The sequence below is a fragment of the Aphelocoma coerulescens genome, chromosome 3, assembly GCF_041296385.1.
Source record: "Aphelocoma coerulescens isolate FSJ_1873_10779 chromosome 3, UR_Acoe_1.0, whole genome shotgun sequence".
Taxonomy (NCBI): Eukaryota; Metazoa; Chordata; class Aves; order Passeriformes; family Corvidae; genus Aphelocoma; species Aphelocoma coerulescens.
The window spans coordinates 8,822,425-8,840,425 of record NC_091016.1 but is presented as its reverse complement, the minus strand read 5'-3'; the positions used below and the strand labels follow the sequence as shown (position 1 = coordinate 8,840,425).

Sequence of the window (18,001 nt, the reverse complement as noted above, 5' to 3'; positions counted from 1 at the left end):
TTCTATCCTTTAAACATGCAATCCTGCATACAGAGCAGCAGGCACTATATAAACCTCCACCTGATACTAAGCAAGTTTCACTGAATTTTTTTGTCTGATTATAAAGAAACTTTCACTGATACACTCTGTACATCCTGGCCATACTGCAGCAGTAGCACCAGTTTCCTTCCTGTGTTGTTTAGTTAAACCAGTCCCACAACACTGGAGCCTCACAGAAGGTAGAATGTGTTTGTAGTTTCTGAAGCCACATCACATGGAAATCCTTAGTACCAATCTCTTAAGAAGTTAGGCACCGGGGCTTTTTTGTCATCACATCGATGACCTCTTTTATGAACTATATCACTTGATCTGCTGTAAAATACATACCATACAAACCATATGAACCTTAGCTGCATACAAAGACTATGCAGTAACTGCTGTTCTCACAGTGAGGGAACTGGACAACCTTATTCCAGTGAAGGAAATGGTACTCACATCAGGATCACATTTGGATTTCTGTTTTCCAGACGCTTCTACCTTATGTAAAAGGACCAAGGCACTCCTTGGGGAAACAGGTTTCAGGTTTTAAAAAATAACCTATTCCTTATTTCCTCTCTGCCCTAAAATACTGAAAATAACAAAGTTTTGTTCACACAAGTGCTAAATTGGATGTTAATCTAGTAGACACACACAAAATGGCATGTTTTGCATATGGTCATACATTTGCAAATACAAGCTTCTAACAATATCTCATCAGTAACCTATGGCAGAGGCAATCAAATGAGACAAACCCGAATTTAACTGCATCCTTGGAAATAAGAAGCAGTGGAGCACATGAAGTCATTTGGAGACTGTGGCAAGAAAGGACAGGATATTTGGAATGCTTTAATGAGATGCCACAATACCCAACAGAGTAGGAAGAAAAGATCCCTGATCAAAGATGTATTCACATAACATATTAAACAGAAAAAGCTGCTTGTTCATTTTCTGGTGCCAGGGATCCATGTGTGAAGGGCTGAGTACAGAAGAGAACAGCAACACACTTCCCTATGCCAGTCACTCCCTGAGCCTAAGGTTACACGTAGGCCATGAAGATGAATAGCTGTCATTGCACCAGTCCTCTGTTGGTTGAGCTAATCCTTTTTTAAACTGTATTTAAAACCTACAGGCTTTGCAGCACCTCATACCAAGTACTCTTAGATCCTAGCTCTGTGCTGGGTGAAAAACTACTTCCTTTTGCTTGTTTTCATCCTGATTCATCATTTTCTGGGACACCTTGCACTCCTTGTGTTACAAGAGATGGTAAATATCTGCTCTGTATTCACCTAATTACCAAGCTCATCATCTTCCTGTGCTCCCCCATGCTGTTATCATGCATAGCAACCTGATCCTTGCATCTAAATGACCCCTGTGCCTTCAACGGCATCCTCATCCACCTGCCACTTTGCTGTTTCAATGCAGTTCCTATACAGGTGTCTCCCAGGAACTGGAAAGCTCAGGGATTTGGAGTGAGTGGACAAATACATAGAAATAGCCATTTCCCCCGACTTCTGGATTGATTGCAGGCTCTGTTGTCAGTTTCACAAAAGGAGACATGAAAAATCTCTACAAGATGCCAAGAAGCAAAGAAGATGAGGCTCCATTTAGCAAAGCAAAAGCAAAAACTCCTGACAACAGCACTTTTATAGGTTATGGTCCCATTGCTGATCCATGCCCTGCTCCAAGCTGTGACACTGCTGCCATCAGGATTGAGGAAGCAAACGGTTTTCCAGACCATAGTGCAGACAGTATCACAAGCCTCTATCAAACCATGTTTTTGGGTGACCAATAATTGCAACACACAAAGTCTGGAGCAATTCAGCAGTTGGCCATAAAATAATTTCAGGAAGTTTTACTATGATTCAAAAGGAAGGGGGAAGCTACCCATTACCTTTTTTTTAGGTACTGGAAACCTACTGCCATGTTAGAAGGTGCTGGGAACCCTTTCTTGATCTGTTTATCTTCTAAGATGCTGAAAACAGTATCTGAACCATCAGCTATATGTTCTGTCCCCCAAGCACCACTCCAGAGCTGCTGCTTGATCACCCTCCTGCACTACACTGAGTCATTGGCAAAATGGGCAAAACAGACAACCCCAATGAGTGGTAGGACTGGCACAATCTTTACCGTGGCAAATAAAGACAGAAAGTCATAGAAGAATTTTGGTTTACAGTTTTATGAACACATTTAGCTTTAAGTGACCTTGCGATTTTCCGAGGTAAGTTGTTTTCAGACATGTTTCAAAATGGACAGGTATTTTAAACATTTAAACTTTTGGATTGAGAACAATTTCTACAGCAACCTATTTACACTGGAGGGTACTTTATCAGGATCCGTAGGTGCTGTGGGAGAGAACTGGAGCAAAGCCAACATCCTATTTTAGTGCATAGGCTCCTCCAGCTCCCCCAGATGGGCAGTGCTTCCTTGGAAGCCTCCACTGCTGAGGACCGAAGAACCATCAGGGGAAACACTGGGGCTGTGCTTCTCTCCAGCTGTTTTGAATAAATTCTTCAACAAGGGGCCTTGCAGGAGCCATCTGAGTATGATGTCTTCCAATATACAGTTCAAAGGGATGCAGAGAGCATTTTGTACCCTCATAAAAACATCAGTGTGCCACAACTTCTCCAAACCCACTGCTGCCTTCCACCTTCCACCCACCAAAAATTCCTCACTCATCCCTGCCTCAACACAAGACTCACACAAGACTGGAAATCTGAGGGAAATGTTCAATGCTGGCATGGAATCCAGAGCATGCTGGATGGTTATGACAGCATAAATACTGAGGGGTACCCTGGTATGCTCTCAGTGGCTTCATACACAGCACTAGAAAGGAAAGGTATGCATGGTCATGGCACAGTCACCATCTGAAAAGCCAAGCAGGATCTCCAAGGGACAAGACAAAAGTTTCAAGAGGCAGAGAAACCAGAGTCCCCTAAGCAACCCAATACAACAGTTCTATTGGAACTATGGGGTTGAGGAAGCAAGACAGCAAACAGTACCTTGCAAGCTTTGTGAGGGAAAGCAGTGAAGAGAGTAATACAATGGTCTGACTGCTTCCAGTTTCACCCTGTGAGATCACAGGCATTCATCAGCTGTGAAGACAGCAACTTGCATAGTCTGCATGGAGGCAGGAAAAGCAGCTGCAACCAAAACCTTCAGGATGGCCCTTATTCATCAGGAGAAGAAAGCTAAAGATATATCAAACTGCCCCAAATCTTACTCCCTAAGGGACATTTCTGCAGGACCCCAAGCCCCGGTGGCCTTTATACTCCAGCCGTAACCACTCAGAAAAACAGAGCCTTGTGACTTATAAGGCAAATCACTGCCCAGGTGAAACCTCCCATAAAGGATATTGGGCACTTCCAGTAAACTGCTTGGCACCTTTCCACAGAGTAAAATAAAGTCCATGAAAAATACTTTGCGGAATACATTCAGGTGATGAATTACAGAAACAAATTGGCTCATGAACACTGCAAATGCAAATAGAGAGGCTAAATTTATCAGATGAATTACCCATTTGATACTGGATTACTTGCTAAGGGCTAACTTATGACTCCTTTGCTCATGCAGAGGACTGTTCCAGCCCCAGTGCAGTCTGCCATAGTAAGCAGAGAGAGCGATGCCTCTCAATACCAGTACAGAAATTACAGTCCCTGCTTAGGAGTTCGCTCACGTATTAGCACAGGGATTGGCCTTTTTAATACAAAGCCCTTCATTCAGCCATGTAGACAGTTTCCAATTTGATTCCAAGCTTGGGAGATCTCTTAACAATGAATTTCCTCTGCAATTTTAATATATTCACACATTTTATGCACAAGCAGGATGCTGTGCATCCTCCTGAAGTAATAGGAGAATTATTGTAAGGCAGTAGCTCTTATCCATATGGTTTGAAATAGTGTTTTCATCAACCAGGATGAAAGCAGAAAACGCATTAAATATCATAACCTGTAATAACCTGTAATAGAGGGAAGGGAAAGTTTTCTCAAGATGAAGCAATATTGCTCTCTTTTTACTAACACAACTGATCATGACTAAAAAAAAAAAAAAAATCTCTTAGGCTCAGCATCCTTTCATTAGCTCTAAAAGGACACAAGTCTAAAAGCATGCACCTTCCATCTGTCAGCTGGCCTAATGAAAGTGCAAATGTCCTTTCCCCAAAAATTTTTGCAATGTATTAGTGAAGTAATTTTGTTACTCTGTTTAAAGTAGCAAGAAGTAATATAACCTTGGATGGTGCAGCTTCAGAGGACATCCCTTTTATAGCATTATTTTTGTCTAAAAACCATTTTCAGAAAAAAAAGTTTCTTCTCTCCAATCCACTGATAACAGGTGGTAGATTTAGTAATACTTTAAGCATTACAATTGAAGATAAACCGTTTATAATATATGACAGCCACCATGAAAAATAAGCATTTGCCAAAGGTCCTTACAAGATTATCTGTCTGACGTATTAAGTAGCTTTGTGTACACAGAATATAGGCGGAAAAGAAAAAAGGTATCATTGCCTCCAGCTGGCAACTATTTACAAATACTCCTAATTTTCCTCCTATGTATAGAATCCTAGAAGTATGCATTACTTCAAAGTAAATGTTGGCAAATCTAGATTTTCAAGGGGGATTCCATTTTCTGGTAAGTCTTATAAATATGTATACTTAGCAATAAAAGTAATGCCTAATGTCTGGACTCCATATAGAGTTCTATTAGAAGAAGCAATGCATTCCAAAAGAAAAAATGGTCTAAGTAGCAGTTCCTTTCCCAGAGAAAACTCACTCATACTACTAACAGCAATGAATCCAGCAATGTAAGAACTACACATATGAGCCAGAACTGCAGGCAAAGACATTTTATTTGCTTGAAAGACATTCTCTCAGTTTACGTAGGAAAAATGTTACAACACAGGTCAAGAGAGAACAGCTGGGCTATTTCATTGCACAAGGAGATAGGACTCAATTCATATAAAGAAAAAAACCATCACTGTGGCACTGTTTGATATATTAAAACAGTGATCCATCTTAAGCCAACAAAGTTGTTCTTTTTACTGCTCTTTTCCTACTAGAACATACAAAATCTTCTCAGCAAAACCCCAGAGGATCAACAGAAAAGTCTGCCTGGACTAGGACCTTTTACTTAAACAAACCAGGACTTTTCTGGTCAACACTGGCATGAGAACCTATGTCTGAGTTAAAGATAAGTGGTGCTCTGCTCCCCCTTGGAGCATGCTGGCTCTGGCTTGGTTTTTGTAAAGTGTTATTACTGAGATTGAATCAGAAATGCTGAGACAGTTACAACTGCTCTGTTACTGCACAACTTCGCTACACTGCTAAGACATGACATTACTTTGAAGTCTGTCTCTTTCCCCTATATATTTAAAGTTTGAAAATGACAAGGCTCTTGGCAGTTGTCTTAATATCAATATTATTATTTGACTAATTTCTTTGGCATTCCACTAGCAAAATAGGCTTAATGATATGTTCAACTAATGGAACAATTTCCCTGTATCTATATTCCACTTACTCTAATGCACTGAGGTGTAATTCTAGCTTCATTTCATTATCACTTGACTAGCTCAAGCATTTGCATGTCTTTTTGGATTTATTAATGCAGTGGGTTTAAAGTAATAACTATTTATATATATAACTCCATGAATATATTCTTCTTTCTAAGCAGTTTTGTCCACATCTATTAAAGTAGATATATTTCACAATGCTTCTGAATGCAAGGTGCACTTTTAAAATGCCTTGATGTTTTTTCTCTAAGCTTAAAGTAATACCTCAGTGTTATTCTCTCCTGTGTTTAGATAGTGTCCTATCAATTTAAATTTAGGGCAAGTCTATCCTTAAAGACTTTAATTTCACTAAATTAATAGATTTCCTTTAAACCAAAACAAAACCACCAGTTTCATTAATTTCTTCCACAGTAGAAATATCAGGAATTTACTGCCAAAGGCAGTTGCTAACTCCTTGACACAGAATCATGTTAGCTAAGTCTTCTGTGCAGGAAAACAGTCCTGCAGAGAGACGGGATATCTCTACAGTAGGAGAGTCTGCTGATAACTTGTCCAAGTCTGCTATGTTAAATATAGATGGCAATTCATGACACACCTGATAAAAGGAACAAACAGCAGACATGATGGTCATCTGGTGATCTCCATCCAGACCTTTAGCTGATGTTCTCACCAGGAGGCAGTTTAGCATGGGGCTAATTTCAGCTGACATCTGTTGAAGTGTTGGTACTTTGTGGAAAAGTGTCAATTCAAGTTGACAAAGAAAGCCTGAGACTGTACATTAATGGTTAGGGCTCTCCAGAAGAGAGACCCAGATACTGACCATTTCTCCAGTAACACCACAGGAGAGTCATTTGGGAAGCATGTATTTGTCCTGCCTCTCCCTGTCTCCTCACAAGTTGAAGATCTAAAGACACTAAAAAAACCCCACTAAAATAAAAACCTCCTGAATCCCTGGCTACTGGATCCACCCACAGGAAATCCTTCACTGAGTCAGAAAAAAAACTTTAGATGCTAAACTGGTTCCTTTTATGGCTCTGGCTCACCAGACAGTAAATGCCTTGTAACATTAAGGCATATCAAAATCCAAATCATTAGTTATGAGAAAATTGCAATGAGGAATCTATGATGATGGATCCTAAGGTATTTTAATAATCTATACCTAGTACCATAATAATCTACCTAAATTATGGATACTGAGAAATAAACTTTCTCTGGACAGTTGTGAACTTTGGATGAACCTTTTGTATAGCCACATATGCAAAACACTGGATTTAGAGGGTTCCTACCATGACTACCTCTCTATGGTGACATATCAGAACCCAAATTTTAGTTTGAGCAAAAAAAATCATAAAACTGTTACATACATGAGAATAAATATACTTTTAAAACTACGGTATGGCAGATCATCTACATAATGTGGTGTAAGGCAATTATATGTTTTTCTGTAACATGAGACCCAGCCACACAGGTTCTTTGTAGACAGGAGTTCAACAATGTCAGGTTTTGAAAAACAAACAAGCAAAATAAATCTTCCTCTTTGCTCTCTTTCTGCTTTTGGGCTTGTCATGATACAGCTCTGAAGCATCTTCTTGTCTCTCAGACTTTCAAACACAAGTGGGGATTACATTTATAGAAACAATACCAGGCTTTACACCACAATTTCAAAGCCATGGCGATGAAAGTGAGCATTAATACCCTTGATTTGTTGACAAATTGATGCTATGTTCTTCTCTCACTTAAACCTAAGGGCAGAAACAGAGCCAGCAACAGTAGGCAGGGTACTGCCACTTTATCCTTTGGGTTGGGTACGCTGACAAAAAAATAAAACCATACAATGAATGGATTAGACATGAATGCCGCTTTTTGAAATGCATGTTCTGTGTGCTCCAGACAAAAATATTATGAAGCGGTTAGACATCATTCGATGCTACCTGAATAATTCAATAGGTCTTTAAGTTTCAGCTGCCAATCACTCCAAACTGGTGATTACAAAGTCATCTACAAAAAAGCTTTGTTCTAGTGAGATGAGACAAAAATATCACAATTTCCATGCTACCAGGCAAAGCAAAAGGAAAAAACCACTGTAGCTACAGTGAAAACACAGTCCTGTGAAATTAATGGGACTCTGAACACACCAAAGCTCTGCTTCCTATTACTCCAGGGCTGTTTCCACTAGACAGACAGGATGGGGGATATTGGGAGATAAAACAAAATACTAAAATATGGATCTTTTCACATGTAGTCAGACTGATGTCAGCACAAAGCAAAATAAAATAGGAGGCATTTTAGGGTTGATAAAATTATGGAGAGCAGATTTCTATTGATGTATGATCAAAATAAATCACAGGCTTATAGGAGGAGGGGGATTAGCAAATTTACTATCCACCAGGTTTCCTTAAATCTAGAAAGCAACCTCCTGTGTGAAATCCAAGATGAATGGCTAACATTTCCCAAGTGCTCCAGTGAGAGCCATCTTTCTCCCATTCATTCTTGCACAGGGACAGCTCAAGTTTAAAGTCCTCATTCAGACACAGTTGGGTTCTCATCCCAGTATCTTTTCAGACCCAGAGAAACCCTACCAGCATTGTTAATGAAAAACCAAAGTGTGTACAAAGTGTGTGGAAAACGAATATACACTAGGAGCTACATTAGTGCAAATCGTTTCCTTCTCAAGAGTCAAGAGAGCCACTGCCATACACCAAGTTTTGGAAAAGATACAGATACAGCAAGGAATAAAGGGATTAGCCGTACTGAGCATACAAAAGCAGTATTACAAGTAGTTTAATGGTTCACACATTTTAGATGTCTGCATTTGTCCAGGATCAGAGCCTCTATGTGCAGCTGATCTTTAAAGAAAGTTCACATTTCAATATTTGGCTTTGGAAAGAAGAAAAGATGCCATCTGCTGCATTTTTGCTGCATCCTTTTTTAAAGTCAAATGGTACTTGATTACTATACCTACCTAGAGGGAAAAACTCGCCCATTTTCTTCTTGAAAATTTTGTAGTCAACCTCCAAAAAGACGCAGAAGATGATACGATCCACCTGTAAGAAAAAATGATTCACAGTGAAAGCATCAAAATCATCCTTATTGGCAACAATAGTCAATAAAGGCAAAGAAACTTTTAAGCTAACACGCTTTTATGCTCCAGGCAAACAAGAAAACAGGGCTACATTTCTTGACTTTATTGTACATCTGTGTTGTAATTTATAAAATAACCTTTGAAATTGCAGCTCACAACTGTATTCTTTGTTAATTACCTCCTGTTTATGCAAACTGCTCTTGAGCACAGTATAAATGACTTCAGCATTCCAGATGAGAACTGGGATGCAAAGTTTGATGAAAAAGTCACATAGGGACTTCTAATAAGCATATAGAAGAGTAAATGGGTAAGCAAAGAGCTCTTTTTCCAACCCTTGTCTGACAAACCTATTTGCAAACCCATTTAGTATTTTAAAATGGCTTTAAAAGGTTTCATGTGGTTTTAATTTACATGAAACCATTTATTCTCGCTATAATACAAACAGAATGCAGCAGAACACAAAAGCTGATTAGATGACAGGTAGCACACAGGGTAAATAAAACATTTAATATGTCATCTACTTAGCGAGGCTGAGCATATCAGTGAAACCACAGCCCATAATGTATGCACCACCCACCAATGAGTTCAAATAAATTCTTTGGGAGATCACTGTATGTGAACAACTTTTCTGAAACAGACCAAAAATAAAAAAAAGCAAAACAAAGCAAAGCCCAGAAATCAAAAGCCTTTAAGGCTGAAAAACACCCACACTGGACTTCAGCCTTGTGATTCCTTTATGTTATTTGTTTACACTGCCCAGCACAAAATGCCTCTAACCAAAACCCAGCTTGGAGGGGTCTGTGGAAAGCAAAAAGACCCTCTCACTGCTGAGCTGAGGGACCTGCAACCCAGTTATCATCTTCTTCTCTGAAGTGCATAAGAACTTAACCACATAGGGATGAAGCACAAGCAATAGGAAATTTGGCATCTTATGCTGTCCTGGTGTTTCCATGGGCAATAAGACAATCTGTCATAGCAGAACTCCTCAAGAGTGCCTTTGCATGTGCTAGAAAAATCATAAGCCTCCCTCTGCAGGGAAACGGTGAGAGGAAAGCTCTCAAGACGTGAATTCTTTCCCTTATCTTCAGTAGAAAATGCTGTCTTTTTGCTGCAGCTGGTCTCAGAAGTGAAGTCCAGGTCTTGGCTTCAAAGACACTGTTATGCTGAACAGCTCAGGACATAATTTTTGAGCAGCCCAGTAGAATAAAGAAGGGGATTAAAGCCGGCAAGCACTGGTTATGCTGGAAAATACCAGCATCTTCTAACAAGGACATCTCGGAACCAAAGGTGATGACAAAACCTCAATGATCAGCCTAGGTAGGTAATATCACAACTAGCAATAGTACAAGGGGTAATGGCCTCAAGTTGCACCAGGGGAGGTTCATGCTTGATATCTGGAAAAATTTCTTCATTGAAAGAGTGGTTAAGCACTAGAACATGTTCCCCAGGGATGTGATAGAGTTCCCATCCCTGGAAATGATCAAAAAATGAGTAGATGTGGCACTTTGCAATATGGTTTAGAGGGAGAGTTGGAATTCACTCAAAGGTTGAACTTGAAGACCTTGGAGATCTCCAATGTTACTGATTCTATGACACTCTATGAGACTGAAGGTGCAAGCTACATCGGTGTTAAGGAAGAAGGAGGCTTGTGAGCAGGACAGAAGGCAGCACAGCAGAGCAGGGAAGCCTATTGGCAGATTTGTCAGCAAGAAAACTGCCTGCTGCTTTCTGCTCATATGATGCTTACAGAGCCAAGTTGTTCTGTGCATCCCTCATAAACAAACCAGGCTGGACCTTAAAAATATGCTGGACCATGGCATCAGCTGCTCTTCAAAAGGGCTATAATAAAAAACTCAAATACTAGTTATGGGCTCAAGCCAAAAAGCCATACTCATCTCCATACTCACAAATTAATAATGTAAGACCTCATTGCCAAGAAGTGTTACATTTTACCTAACACGATTGTTAAGGTCCCTACCTGTTGGAAAATAGAATTATTGGGATCAATAAAAGAACTATGCAGGCAATAGGCCTGGAAGCTAAAGGCTCGTGTGTGAGAAAACTTTCCATGGGAAAGTCCCTGTGTGAAGAATAACAAGCAGGGCTGAGAACAAAGAGGGAGTTTTGAAACAGTGCAGCTGTACTATCCGGGAGTGAATGAGGGAGATGGACACCGAATTCTTTTAATCATAACAAGACTATGGAAGCTTGCCAATGTAAGTCCAATTATGTAGAAATAGAAATGTGTTTTGATAAGCTTTAAGCCACTTAGGAGTTAACAAGCTGGTATACTATATAAGTGCCTTTGGGCTGCTAATAAACGGAGTTTGCTCTTATCAACCATAATGGTTGGACTGCTTCTCTCTCCCCCTGCCAGGGGCCCGGGCTTCTCGTCTTGTTAAGCTTCTAACACCTACCAATCCAAACCATTCTACGATTCTATGATTCTGCCTAAGTTGGGTGTTTTCAGGAGGGAAGCTTTAATCAGCCACTGCTTAAATTACATTTCTTGTGAAAATTGGATTAAGATATTGCTGGGGTGTTGCTAGATTGTCATCGTCCATCTCTGTCTTGCAGACTTTCAAGCATTAAAAGTGATAAGCCCAATGAACCAGAACAGACAAAGAGCAGGGACGGAAATGTATAAAGCAGAGGAGGAAGAATATTCCCACACAGAGAAGTTTCTGAGTCTCTACATAGATTCATATTCTCTGCTGAAAATCCTATAGACATTTGGCTCATTCTGTATAGTCCAACTTCTCAAGGTGTTCCCTTCACTTTTATTTATTCAGTGCAGCTGAAAATGATAAAACTTCTCCATGAGAATTTCTACTACTTCTAATATAATTCCCTAATTTAAAAATAGGGAATCTCTCTAGAAATGGTAGACTATTTCAAAATGTATAGCTTCCTGACTGTACACATCTTATATATAAACCTGTTCCCTTTCTTCTTGGTGTGAGAAAACCTGCTCTAAGTATGCATAAGATATTGTGATGACAGCTGAAATCCTGTGTTTATCTGATTGAATGGCATGTACTGGCAGATAGTAAATCTGAAATTAAACCCTATTCTATCATTCTTCCAGTCACTGACTATTTTATCTAACATCCCCAGCTAAAATAACTTGAGATTAGGTAGGGAAAGTAACCTTTGTCCTCACTATGACCATTTCAGCTACAATAAGGAAAGGTTTAAACCACGTAACTATCAACCTACTTTGCCTGCTGGCCCACAAAAGCTCAGCAGGATTTTTGGGATGTGCAGTTAGGAAAGCTGCTCCTTATTCAACAAGGAAATATCTCCTCTCATGTGGTGTGAAAATGCCAGCTTCATTAGAGTGCCATACCACCCCTTTAGAGAGGGTGAGGAATAGCCCCCATGGACTCCCCCGATAGTGCCCAGATAACCCCCAGTGCCTTCTGCAGATGCCCAGCTCCTCCACTGCTGAACAAGCACCACTCAACTGCAGCAGAAGTGTAAAGGAGCTCCATGTTGAAGGTATTAAAGCTCGCCCCTGACTGACAGCTCTTTTTTGAAGGCTGGTATTAAAATCAACCATGCCCTGTCAGAGCCTGATTAAATTCTGCTCACTTCGCAACTATGAATAGGTGGATCAAAGAACTCCAAAATCAAGAGCACTGCAGCACAGGAAGACGGGAGTTAAAATGCATGAGCTGTTCACTTAGTAGGCACCTTCACAGCCCACGGCTGTGAGTACATTTGATTGTTTTTTTTACCTTGGGCCCTGCTCTCCTTGCCAGGCTTTATTTAGTTTTGATGGGGATAGCTTCCAGGTGGTTTTGTTAGCAGCACTTGATAAGAATTAGTAAACTTCTGCAAAGCTTACAGGACTCAGGCTATTTTTTAAGAATCACAGAATGGCTGGGGTTGGAAGGGCCCTTAAAGATTATGCGGTTCCAATCCCCCCATCATGGACAAGAACACATGCCACTAGATCTGATTCAGACTGGTCTTGAACACACTTTTTGCAGTAGAATGGACCCTAACACCAGAATTTTAGAAGGGTACAGCCATATTTCATGAACTGAAAACCCCTCCTTTGGGTATAAAAGCATAGTTGGTCTAATAGCAGCAGCACTGACCTTAGTGCAAAGAAAGTGGCAAAAATATTTCCTCCTGGTTTTTGATCTTTGGGGTTTTGTTAGTTGGTGACTTTGAGAGCACTTTACATGCTATGAGTTTTCAATTTACTGGTGTGTTGCTGCACCTTGGGTGAGTTCACTCACAGACCACTGATGGTCTATGAGAGCTCCATGGAAGGCTGGGTGGGTGGGTGCTCAGTGACACACACTGAAATGATGGAAAGCTTGCTGAGGGTCGCCTGAAGTCCTACTAAAGGACCCTGCCCTCTACTGCAGTGTGTGGGAGGACACTGCATGTTTAAATGTACATCTCTGCATGCAGCTGCTGCTATAGTAGGAATTTGTAATCTATACAAATATATAGCTGTATCTATACAAAAAAGACAGAGTGACTTCTTACATGGGCTTATAGAGATAGGGCAAGGGGGAATGGTTTTAAACTGAAAGAGAAGAGATTAAGATTAGATGTTAGGAAGAAATTCCTTACTGTAGAATATGGAAGGTGGTGAGGCTTTGGCACAGGTTGCCCAGAAAGCTGGGGATGTCCCATCCATGGAAGTGTTTAAGGCCAGGTTGGATGGGGCTCTGAGCAACTTGGTCTAGTGGAAGGTGTCCATTGCCATGGCAGGGTGGTTGGAATGAGATGAATTTTAATGTCCTTTCCAACCCAAGCCTGTCTGTGATTCTCTATATATTTTAGCATCAAAAATATCTATGTTTTTATCTCAGCTCTTTTGCTGTGGCCTCGGGCAGGTTGTGTGATTCCCCTGGCTTCATTTCCCTGTCTGTCTAGGGGACAGGAATACCTAGCTGTGCACTTATGCATTGCTTCAAAGAGTTATTGCCAAGCACAATCCACACGACATGTCAAATGCTGTCATAGGTATAGCTGTACGTATACCCAAGTGCCAAGCTGGATATATCAAACACAGATCTGAAGTAGAACACTGATCAAAAGGCATTCTAGACTATTTCATATAGGGAGTGTTTCCATGTCTGTGTCCTAATGAAATAACAGCTTGCAATGAAAACAAACCCAACTGTGTTTCAGCACTCCCAAGTATTTAATGTATGTCTCCAGTACCAGGACATTTATGTAGCAGGAAGTGACTGCTTTTTATATGTGACAAAAAGTTTCATCATCACTTAAATCTTACCAGAAAATACACAATAGAAAAACAATGTGAACTTGCAAAATTTTTTTTCCCAATCCCAAATCAAATGAATGATAATAAACAACAAAGAGAAGGGAGCAGCTTTTTGCTCTTTGTAGGCGTAGCAAATCCCTTTCATGAAACACTCCTGCCTGATCACATCAGGATCTACTGTCATAAAACAACAGTGAACACCAGAAGCTTGCTGAAACATTTTTAGTTTATCAAAATTCCATGGATTTAATTCAAAACTCAGTGAAGCAAACCAGAGATTTTTTTATTGACTTCAGCATGCTTGGATCGGCACCTATACTCTGTAGCATGAGACAGAGCATTTACCTCCTCAAGAATTCAAGTTCTTCGGATAGAGACATTTCATTACCCTGAATGTTACATACTTTCTCAAAGATGTCCTTAACAGTTACAGTTCAGAGCTGCCAGAACCCATCAATATGTCTCAACTACATTGCCTGTAAGAAAGGAGCCCTGAACCTTCAAAGTTGTATGGGGCTTTGAGCAACCTGGTCAAGATGTCCTTGCCCATGGCAGGGGGTTTGGAACGAGATGGTCTGTAAGGCCCCTCCCAGCCCAAACCTTTCTATAATTCATCAATGCTGAACATTTTCCTTTGTTTGGACCATGACTGCATGGGCAGCCCAGTTAGCTTTCACTGCCTGGCAAAACTTACCTTGTAGAGACCAGTGAGAACAAAGCAACCTAAATCAGGTTTCCATGGCATGCTCTCACAGAATCAAAATCTCAGCTGTGAGAAGCACAGAATAAGGAGCAAGAGATTTTTAATGCACTCTAGGACCAGAGTAGGAGTGTTCTAGCTGGTCCCTGCATATGATGTAAAATCTCTTCTATTTCTGTGACAAGGGCTCAGTTTTCTGTTCTGAAGTCTGTATCTCTCTCTTGTTTATCTCCAGAGACTGTATTTTCCATCTCTTCTGTTTTTCTGACAGAGCTCCTCTCTACCTGTAACTGAGCTGATGCACTGAACTGACTACATACAGAAGTACAGAGACCAACATCTCTTTCTGCCCCGCTAAAGAACTGATAGATGATGCTCTCTCTTGATGCTGACAGTCTCCCCTTCAGCCTACCCTCTGCCTGATCTGATCCTCTGGTAATCCTATTGCAACCAACAGATGGAAATACCAACAGATGGAAATATTGTAGAATAACACAGGCATCTGCCATATACCACCCAGCAGCTGTGATCCACTTTGCCAGAGATGCTACCTTTCCTGAGCACCATGAACATCTGGCTGGCTGTCCAGACAGCAGCCTGTCTAACCAAACAGAGCAAAGAGGACTGCATCTCCCCTTGGAAACCAGGGGGGTTGAGGTCAGAAGTTTTCACACACTTTCTGAAGTTGAATGCTTCAGGCCCTATAAAAACTATTCATTTCATAGCACTGTAAATTAAAATTCAGCCTCCTGGTATTATTACTGATTTCACAGAAACCATTAGAGCATAAAGCCTAGCTGACTGTTGGCTCCTTTTGTCATGACATCATGATCTATGATTGCAGAATTACTCTCAAAAAGAACTTCAGTCACGTATTTATGGCAACTAGAAAGCTTTGGTGCTGCCTCCATCCTCAGAACAAGATTTAAGCAGGGCAGAGGTGTCAGACTGGTGATACGGTGAATTTGACAATCAACGAACTGTGTGATGATGTTCACAAAGCTATTCACCTAGCCTTAAGAGCTTTTCTCTTGGCACAGCTTCAAATCCACTTAAGACCTGAGCCAAAACACTCTGTGTTTATTTGACCTTACAATCATCCAAATGAGCCCAGCTTCAGGCAAATAGGACATCTCTGGATTACCCTTCCATCCAGGGAGAAATGTACTCTCTCAGGACACTGCTCTCTGGTTTTCATGGATTTGAATTTTGAGATTCTTTGGAATCCAAAGCAAAAGCCTACATAAAAATCCACATTCCTGCAAACCTCCTACAAGTAAGGGTATTAACGGAGCGTTATGGTGTCACATCAAGAGCAAATACTTGTGAAGGACTAGCTGTGAAGAAGCAACTCTTATTTAAACCATCCCATTACTTAATTAGCCATGGAAGAAAAGAATAATACAAACCATATAAATTATAAGATTATTTATGCTCATCACAGAGCGGAGTGGTTACTATGGTGGTCCTACTGTAGTTAAAAAACAGAAACGGAAAGTTATTATTAGTACTTTAATATCCTACTTCATGATGGAACACATACTTAGCTTGGAGTGAAAGATAATTAAAAGTCCAATGGCAATTTAACAATCCCACGAAACAAAACAAAAACAAACGCCCCCCTAGATATTTATTACCAGTTTAAAATATTAATACAAACAACATCCTAGTACATAAGGCTTTGCAGCAATCTCTGCCTCTAAACCAAAATGAAGTAGCAACATACTTAACAGTGAAACTCAATAAAAATTCAAAATATGGCCAGAATGTCTCTCCCTGTCCTTTCTGCCTGTTCCTACAGGTCTGCTCATCTTCAACAGCTGAGGGCTGTTGATACTCCCAGTATCACACAGGTACCAGACACATCAGTGCAGTTAGCACTATGGCCCAAGCCTTTCTCCACATAACTGAATCATATTAAAACCTGTAAACTTCCCAGTGGAGAAGTTTTACCCACAGTCAAGCACAGGTCAGCATTCCATTTTTGTTATATTTCTGATAGATTCCTGCCACCAAGTAAAGATTTGATGCGCCCAAGGTCACAGGGAAACAAAAACAGCAGAAGTAGACTAGGACCCTGGGTTTTTTTTCTCCTGTTCTCTTTTGACCAAAGATGCTACAGATTTAAAAAAAAAAAAAAAAAAATCCCATCAATGGTCACATGCAAAGTTCACAAGCTTCACTGCATATCACTGCTTTTCCTCTGGTGGAAATATCTTTTCAATGCATCCATATATTGTGTGAATCAATACTGATAACTCTTTTTCCCTTATACATTGATTGTTTTTTAAAAGTTACTTATTCTTTGTGAGAGAATTCACTCTGTGAATACCTTCAATACTTTGTAAATTCAGTGTATTATTCAAGGGCAGGTAGAGCTTTCCATTTTGGCCTTCTTTGTGCTGAGCTGTTACTTTTTTTTGCGTGAACAAAGCATCTCCCTGACAAGCAGAATAGTTATCCTAAGGAATGAACCTGGATCTCAAACAGAAAAATATAACAGCATTTTCAGAGGAATTAAAATTTTTTTTGTTGGCCATTTGTGTATGTTCCAGTTACTTATATACTACACGATGATATGACAAATAAGATGTGACAGTCCTGTTGTGCTAATATAAACACAGACAGACTATAAAATAACCACTCCTTAATAGTCCACATGTGGTTTTGTTCTCAACTACAAGAAGTTTTTAGTTTTCCTAAAGGTGAAAAAACCTGTAAAACCAGCCTAGGATTTAAGGGAACGTCTCAGTATATTTCTTTTGATGGTCACTAAAACTTGTCAGGCTAGGGCCAGGAGAGTAGTTTAAGAATGCATTTGTTTTTACCAAGACACACATCAATCTTCACAATTCACTTTTATGCCACACAAACATGATGACATAAAGCCCATTAATCTTTTCCAACTTAATACCTACTGTCCTTTGAAGATACATGTTTGGAATATCTGAAGGCGACCTCCATTTTTCACAGTTCCCAGTCATAGGGCAGCTGACACAGCCAAGATAATCCTGTATTCAGCGAAACTGGGGGAATGAATGGATTCTGATGAATGTAATTTGCTATCTCAGTGACAAATGGCAAATGGGAAGAGAGGGTGTGCATGCAAATATAACTGTGTTAAATAAGGGCTTGTGAAGGGTAGTACTCTGAAAATATCTGATAGTCAGTTTTACAACAACCATGCTTTTTGGAGGAGATAAATCATGAGCTTACTTAGAGTTATCATTATATCCTCATTGTGGAGCTCCGCTGAATAAGATGGAATTGTGGCATACAATCAAGCAGGGTGTTGTGATCCCATAAGCCAAGTTTTTGCATCACATTTTACCTTACAACATCAGTTTTCACTATCTTTTTAGTACAACTTGGACTTAAAGACCCCAAAGTTCCCTATGATTATGAGCATCCTAAACCTGTCTGTGCATTGAACCTGTGGTA

At 40.1% G+C, this 18,001-nt stretch overlaps 1 protein-coding gene across 5 annotated transcripts in view; it reads right to left on the bottom strand.

Annotated features, from left to right (window-relative positions):
• Positions 1–18,001, bottom strand: part of MACROD2 (mono-ADP ribosylhydrolase 2) — an 893,560-nt gene that overhangs the window by 93,823 nt on the left and 781,736 nt on the right. For all 5 annotated transcript variants that reach the window (XM_069009015.1, XM_069009018.1, XM_069009017.1 and 2 more), the window contains exon 9: positions 8,487–8,568. In XM_069009015.1, coding sequence (XP_068865116.1) covers positions 8,487–8,568 — 82 coding nt within the window. The remainder of the gene's footprint in view (positions 1–8,486; positions 8,569–18,001) is intronic.